The sequence below is a fragment of the Myotis brandtii genome, unplaced genomic scaffold, assembly GCF_000412655.1.
Source record: "Myotis brandtii unplaced genomic scaffold, ASM41265v1 scaffold381, whole genome shotgun sequence".
In the NCBI taxonomy this organism is placed as follows: Eukaryota; Metazoa; Chordata; class Mammalia; order Chiroptera; family Vespertilionidae; genus Myotis; species Myotis brandtii.
The window spans coordinates 288,746-296,720 of NW_005364633.1; the positions used below are offsets into that span (position 1 = coordinate 288,746).

Below are 7,975 nucleotides of genomic sequence, written 5' to 3' on the forward strand. Positions count from 1 at the left end.
ATACGTAGAGAAGGAACTTATAAAACACACAGAGATAAACTTATATTTTAGCCAGCTAACTGTGTCTTTTAAAACATGGCTTTTCGCCCTAACCGGTTTGGCTCAGTGGATAGAGCATCGGTCTGCGGACTGAAGGGTCCCAGGTTCGATTCCAGTCAGGGGCATGTACTTTGATTGTGGGCACATCCCCAGTAGGTGGTGTGCAGGAGGCAGCTGATCGATGTTTCTCTCTCATCGATGTTTCTAACTCTCTATCCCTCTCTGTAAAAAAATCAATAAAACATGGCTTTTCATGATGGTTGGGAAACACTGCCATTTCGTTCCGTGATGAAGGTGAAGACCCTAGCTGGCACTGATGTGTTCTGCATAGTCTGCGTTGTTTAATTTTAGGGGAAGTGTGTCTTCTTTCTCTAGACAACCATTTTACACTTTCTCCCCAAACACTGTCGTCATACCAGAGTCTGTGTAGTGCCAGATCCTAAAATAAAAATGCCGAGATGTCACCGTTAGAAGCAGCTTACAGCAGATGCTGCTGCTGCACTGAGGTTCCTTTTTCAAAAAACCTCCCAAAGGACTCGGCACCTTAGAAGCCAGAACTGAGGCTATTTTGCTTTTGAGCTGAACTGGAATTCTCTCGTTGGATTGAGCAAGATTTTCTCCCTTTGCATACTTATGGGACGTGTATGCCACATGAAGTGTGAACTAATTTTAATGAATTCTAAATATATCTGTGCGAGTCTGAAATTGGCATCTTTATACCATTAAAAAAATCTGGAATGTTTTGGTTACTGATTTTATTTTTGCTTTCTTCCTAGCAGCCTGAGAAGGGAGTGACGAAGCAGATGGAGTTCCTATGCACCCAGGCCGGCTACGAGCGGCTGCAGCAGGCCGAGAGGCGGCTGTCCACGGGGCTCTACAGGCAGAGCTCCGAGGAGCACAGCCCCAACGGCCTGGCCTCCGACAGCTCGGACGGACAAGGTGCCTCCTTAGACCGACCGCCCCTGCAGACCCTGCTATTGGTGCACTTCAAAGAGACAAAACCTTGCTGGTTTTTAAATCTTAATATTTTTAAGAGATTATCTTACAGATTCTCTACCAAAATTAATTGTCCAATTACAAATTGTCCTGTTTCAAAAAGGGAAGGAATTCACTCTGCAAATTTAATTTTTAAAGTTGTGTGGGTTTTTTTAACCTTATCATCCCTAAATAACAGCTGCACATACAGTTGATCTGTATTTTGTAAAGGGTGGTGGGATGGGAGAGGTAAATAGTGCAGTGTTCTGGGTACCCACAGGGGGATTGGTTTCAGGTCTCCCTGCAGATACCAAAGTCTGGATGCTCTAGTCCCTTAGATCAAACAGTGTGGTATTTGCAGATAACCTATGTCCACCCTCCCTCCTGTCTACTTCAAATCATCTCTAGGTTACTTATAATACCTAATATAATGGAAATGCTATATAAATAGTTGTCACACTCTACTGTTTAGGGAATGATGACAAGATAAAAAGGCTTCACATGCCCAGTACAGATGCATCCATGTAAGCCGAACTACATACTACATGTCAGCAACAGCATCACCTTTCCCCCCCACATATCTGTGATGTGCCATTGGTCCGCAGATGCGGAACCCCTGGATACAGAGGACTGACTGTACTGACCATTGTTCTCAAAGAAGTGGATTCCCTGGGAGATCTTTATCACTTTTTAAAAGATGACAACTTCCTATTTTTTATGGGTTAAGAACAGATTTGTCTGTGGAATGTGTGACATTTGGATCCTAAGAGAATATGCTGAATGCTTCCTAAAGTGTGACAGCACAGAGCGTTGAGGACACGGGATAAGAATGGAGAGACCTGAAGACGTTCTGTCCACTTTCAGCTTGACACTCCCGCAGGCCCTCTGGAACCTTCTGTGTGGTGTGCCCGTTGGGAAGTGGCCTCTTAAACGCTTAGGTTTAGAAAGCTGTGGTTTATGAGTATTTTTACCATTGTAAAAACTACTTCATTTTTTTTCTTATGGGCACATGAAGAAAATCTCAGGTCATTGTCGTTCACTCATTCAACAGATGTGTGTTAGTGCCTCCTCTGCGCCAGGCACGCTCCTAGGCACCGAGCTGCAGCAGCGAGCAAGGAGGCCCTGCTGCTTGGAGCTCACACCAGTGGAGGGAGATCACAGGAAGCAAGTGCGGGAATCGGGCCCCTACTTTCAATGGCGATAAGTGCTTGAGCAGAAACAGTAATTTTCTAGGGCCTTTTTTAAAAATCCTCACCCGAGGATATTTTTCCATTGATTTTTAGAGAGAGTGGAAAAGAGAGGGAAAGACAGAGAGAAATATCTATGTGAGAGAAACACATCGATTTGTTGCCTCCTGCAGGAGCCCCAAACAGGGTCTGGGCCGGGGAGGAGCCTGCAACGCAGGTACGTGCCCTTGACCGGAATCAAACCCGGGACCCTTCGGTTTTCAGGCCGACGCTCTATCCACTGAGCCAAACTGGCTAGGGCGAGGACCTTCTTTTTATGTTACTATTACGCTTTTCTAGAGATTGGTTACTATTGTCAAAAAGATAAGATTTCTTTCTGAGTGGGAAAGCCATGAGAAGCATCATCTAACTGTTGAATAAAATATTATGTCAGCAGGTCAGAGTGGTGGAGGAGAACGCTCTTCCTCTTTTAAATGTTAGGGAAACTTTCTAGTTGAGGTCTTGTTTAACCTCTCCAGTCATCCTTGACAGTGATGACTTCAGAGTTAAGAAGCAAAAGCATTCGTGAAAGATTTTGATGACTAATTTGTCATGCCAGGATAAATCAGTGGGGGTGGCAGTTTGTTAAGTGTGATAGGTTTAGGTTTATGACAGGACTAGAGGCCCGGTGCATGACATTCATGCACTGGGGGGTGGGGTCCCCTCAGCCTGGCCTGCACCCTCTTGCAGTCCAGGACCCCTCGGGGGATGTCCGACTGCTGGCTTAGGCCCTCTCCCCGTGACCCCAAGGGGGATTGTCCGACTCCCATGGGGAGCAGGCCTAAGCTGGCAGTCGGACAATCCTCCAAGGGGTCCTTAGCACTGCCACAGAGGCGGGAGAGGCTCCTGCCACCATCACTGTGCTCACCAGCCATGAATCCAGCTTCTGGCTGAGCGGTGCTCCCCCTGTAGGAGCACACTGACCACCAGGGGGCAGCTCCTGCGTTGAGCATCTGCCCCCTGGTGGTCATCGCATGTCACAACAACCGGTCGTTCCACTGTTCAGTCGATTTGCATATTAGGGTTTTATTATATAGGGTATGCTTTGGTATATAAGGCATTTTCACCATATCTGTGATAATTCTGTTTTTTCACAGATTTGAAATAGGTTTTGCTGTTATTGTTTTTAATAATAAGCAGTTGGCTTGAGCCATCTCTGTCCCTCTAGTCTTTATTATGTAGTTCATGATAGGCCTTGGCAAATGGTCGCACTAGTAAGAAAATGCCTGACAGAGGGGATGTATTATATACCAGAGGTGAGCACTTACTCAGAATCTCAGTCTTTTGTTTAGTTCGTGATTAGCTCTTAAAAATATCTGGCAGAATTGTAAACCTTGGGACTAGCAAGAATGACCATTTTCCTCCTCTATTCTTCCACAAACTATATCTCTGACTGTTACTAGATTCTTCTGTGCCTGTGGACTTTTCCTTGCTCCTTTCCGAAGGAGTGTTGAGGCAGTTTGTGGAAATTATTTTTAAGAAAAACCATGGTGTGTTTTTAATATTACTCACACTGCTTTCTTTTTCTTTCCATTAGGAGAAAGACCCTTGAATCTCCGAATACCTAACCTACAGAACAGACAGCCCCACCATTTTGTGGTGGACGGGGAGCTGAGTAGACTTTACCCCAGTGAGGCCAAGTCCCACTCATCAGGTGAGAACGGGAGATGATCAGAGAGAAACACTGAATAGAGCATCTTTAAATTCTATTCTTCACCTCCCACTGTCCCTCCCCCTGAAAAGGTCATTCCTAACAACGTGACTAGTCAGTTTTTCTCCCCTTGGAAGTGAGAGATGACCATAATAATGGCCAGTCTTCTTGAGACCATGGTCTTCCAAAGAGTTGACAGGGAACAACTCAGGAAGGTTGAGATGATTTTGATTAGCTATTACATGAGTGGTGACTTTAATACAAAATTTTATACCAAATTATAAATGGCTGGTTTGAGTTGTGTAACTGTCTTTTTTCTGGCCTTTCACAATATGAAATGGATGGACTCCATGTTTGCTCTCTGCTGAGAAAACCTTGTGTATCAGAAGCTAAACTTGCCATGCAGATACGTCGTGGAGATGACATTCGTAGTTCAGATGTAAACTGAACTCCATAAAAGGATGTGCTGTTCCTTATTATAGTTAGATGTTTACATATTTTTGCCCAAGTAAAGTGAGTGAGGCAGAGTTAAATTGCTAGAAACGACACCATGCAAAGGAATCATTCAGTCTCTGAGTTAAAGTAACATTAGGAGTCACTTGAAGTCAGGTGCGTCATCTGTAAAACAGAAATTCTTTCCCCTCATAGAGTGGTTATAAGGATAGATAGACAAGACAGTGTACATGAACTGCCTGGCTGATAGGAATTCAACAAATGGTAGCTACTATTTTTATTATTCTTCTTTGCTGAATTTAAAATCCACTTCTGTATAGGGAGGGTAAGTTCATAAATGGAACCACCTAATTTCAGATAAGCTATGAGTATTGGTTACCTTTCCATCATTCTGTAGTGTTTGTGTGAGATTCAAATAACTATACACACTTAACTCCAAGGAATTATTCCTTATGAGTGAGTTTTCATTCTTTTACTCCTGTTTCTCCCACTTAAATGTCTCATGGTTAGAGAAACTTTTAAAAATAGTGCCATGTTTAAACACAAAAGATGTTTTTCTGTTTCATTTTTTTCATTGATAGTAAATATTTTGGCTAGTAACTTAGTTGTGTATGGGTGACTGGTTTTATTTTATATATTTTACTTAACCACATTGGACCAAGCATTAAAGGAAAGTCAATATGTTCTGTATGATAAATGCTTCACGTGCATTTGATGACTTAACTCTCACATCACCCAATAGAGATATTATCCCCAGTTTATAGATGAAGACAGTAGGGCCTTAGAGAGAGATGTAATGCCCTGAAATGGATACAGCTTAGTAATTGGCAGAGATGGAATTTATATATAGAATCCAAGCTCTTCACAACTCTCCATAAACATTAGTTTTATATGGAATTGCAGCATTATGAATAATTGATACTGTTTGCTGTGGACTTTGGGGGTTTGTTTTGCAAGTTTGTTTGCGTTTGTTTTGTGATCCACTGATTTAAAGTATCGTACACTTGGTGTTTCCCTCTTTGTGCAGAGAGCCTGGGGATTTTAAAAGACTACCCTCACTCCGCTTTTACTTTAGAGAAGAAAGTCATCAAAACAGAGCCTGAAGATTCAAGATAGCTGTGATTTTCCCACTATTCTCTGGAAACGGCATCAGTTTTAAGGATAATGCTCCATCATAGAAATAAGCCTTAATAACCAATGTTGCCTCATTCAGCTCCAACAGATTTCATAGCCAAAGCGTAAGGACTGACACAGTGGTCTGGAAGCCAGGAAGACAAAGCAACAGCCACAAGAGAGAAAATAGAGAGAATGTTGTAATAGAAATATTGATCCATTCACATTCCTGTGTGAGTCGGTTTATGTGGAAAGGCTTACAAAGTAATACTGTAAGCATTTATTTAAGAATGTACAATGTATTTGTGTAATTTATAGAAGTAAAATGTAGATGTTGAGACCTGTTCGGTCCAGTAGATATGGATACAGTTTATTTTACTTGAAATTTCATTGTCTACTTTAAGCGTATTTAGCGTAAATATTATATGTCAGAGTTTAGAATCTTTGCAGTCATAAAGAAAGTTTAAGTAATGTAGTTATTGGCAGGGTAGCAGTGACTTTGGAGAAATGGAATTTAGCAAATACCCGGTTTAAACCAAGGAAAATATTGTGGATTTAATATCTGATGAAACTGATTTTGTTTAGTAGGAACTGTGTCATTTATAGTTGTAAAGTGTCATTTTTGCTGACTTAATCAGGCACATGTACACAATTAACCAATACTGGAGTAAAGTTAAAAAGATGAGAAGCACAGAAGGCAATCTTTCTTAACCTACTTGCCAGATTGCATCATATGGTCGCTGCTTAAGCTACGGCAGACATAGGGAGCCGTTACTGGGACAGAGACCTTGAAACAAGTGGACCGATGTGGACAAGCCTGGACTTAAACATTGCTGTTTCTGAACGTGTGAAATAGATTAAGACATAGTAAGTTAACCCTAACTGTGACAAGGATGGTGACTGTTAACCAAGGCTGTACTATAATAAAGGAAGTACCGTTTTATGTCCAGAAACTCTTCTCTACGCACTGGAGTCGGAGAAACTAGAGTCTCCCCAGGGGTCTTCCCACCCAGCCCTTCCCAGGAGGGGACAGTCACTACATCACACGTGCAGGCATGTTTCTGTGGCGGTTTAGTTGACATATACTCATTATTTATTTTATAATTTCATTTTTGTACAACTTTCAGATTTGTGAATGCCGGTGTTTTTTTAATTCATTTTCACTTGAAAGTCTGTTTTAATTCCCCCTATTTAATTAATGGGCTGTGTGCATATACGTGGGGGGCTGTGCTTCAGTGTTCATAATGTACTTGCACACGTATGAGAATTTCACATTGGAATTCATACTAAGAAAACAAATACTATTAGAAATTTATATTTTTTTCTGTTGGATTAAGAGGAGACGATATTAGACAGCTTTACCTACTTCCTCCAGATTCGTCTAAACCCCGATATTGCTAAGAGGAGCGTATTGACTTGGAATATGTGTGGTTTTTGTTTCAGTTCTGCTCTAGGTCATAACTACATAAAAATATTAAGTCATAATCTGTTCTACTACAACTCCTCAGCCCAATGTTAGATGAAACATCTGTGCTGGAGTTGTGTTCACTGTCGCATATACAACTGCTTTTTCATTCTGATTTGTAGACTAGCTTTACACAGAAACACCAGAAAGCAGCTTCTATCTATCATAAGCTTCCCCTCCTACATGTTTTAACTGTACCAGAGCATTTCCCCACTGAAGCAGCTTTTTGGACCTTGCAACTCTGTTGCTAGCTTGAGGTTGAGTACTGTGGTTGTCTTGTTCACTGTGTGTAGAAATAGTATGAATACGATTTAAATAGGTTATTCGATTTTTAATATTAGCCATAGAACTGGTTAGTATCTCAGTAGTTTCATGAAACGTTTCCTGTATTCTAATCTATTTTGAGAAATTCTGTAGGTTTTTTTAAAATTGTGTCTTACAGTTGGAGTTTGTACATTTTAATAAGCAACAATTTTTAAAGATGCTGTAATCTTCCAACTAATATTTATCCGTCTTTCATGGCCAAACAAACTGCATCTTTAAATCCATAAATAAGTTTCCTTAAGTATTAGACTTTTCTGGTCTTTCAAGTTTAGTGATAAGAGGGAAGCACAAGAAAAATATCAGTAGAATACAGTTTTTATTTTATAAACACTAATGTATTAAATTTGCTATACATTGAAGCAAATAATATATATTTTTATTTGAATTGTATATATGAATTGGATGTTATAACAGTTTGTGTTGTTTTGTTCATTGTGTTAGAGGTATTTTCACTGAACAAGGTCAATTGGTTACCTCGGTATTACCGCCAATACAGCCCAAGGGGCCATTTCTCCCTCCGTCGGCGTGGTACTTTATCATGTGAAGTCTGCGTTTCTGTGACTCTCAGCTGTTGGTGAGGCGGGGTGAGTGCCCCCGCATCCCGTGGCAATAAAGGTTTTGTGCCTCACACGTGTGTGTTTATAGAACTTTCTGCACAGCACTGTCCCCAGCAGGCGTACTGGCTCCTCTGCCTCCCTCTCTGGGTACTTGGGCTGGGCTTGGGACTCA

At 41.3% G+C, this 7,975-nt stretch overlaps 1 protein-coding gene across 1 annotated transcript in view; it reads left to right on the forward strand.

The window, feature by feature from the left end:
• The window catches only part of NAB1 (NGFI-A binding protein 1 (EGR1 binding protein 1)), a 37,211-nt gene extending 29,451 nt beyond the window's left edge, over positions 1 to 7,760 (forward strand). The window contains exons 6-8 of the mRNA XM_005872457.2: positions 816 to 978; positions 3,778 to 3,894; positions 5,372 to 7,760. Of these exons, the coding sequence (XP_005872519.1) occupies positions 816 to 978; positions 3,778 to 3,894; positions 5,372 to 5,460 (369 nt within the window). The 3' untranslated portion in view covers positions 5,461 to 7,760. The remainder of the gene's footprint in view (positions 1 to 815; positions 979 to 3,777; positions 3,895 to 5,371) is intronic.
• The last annotated feature ends 215 nt before the right edge of the window (positions 7,761 to 7,975 follow it).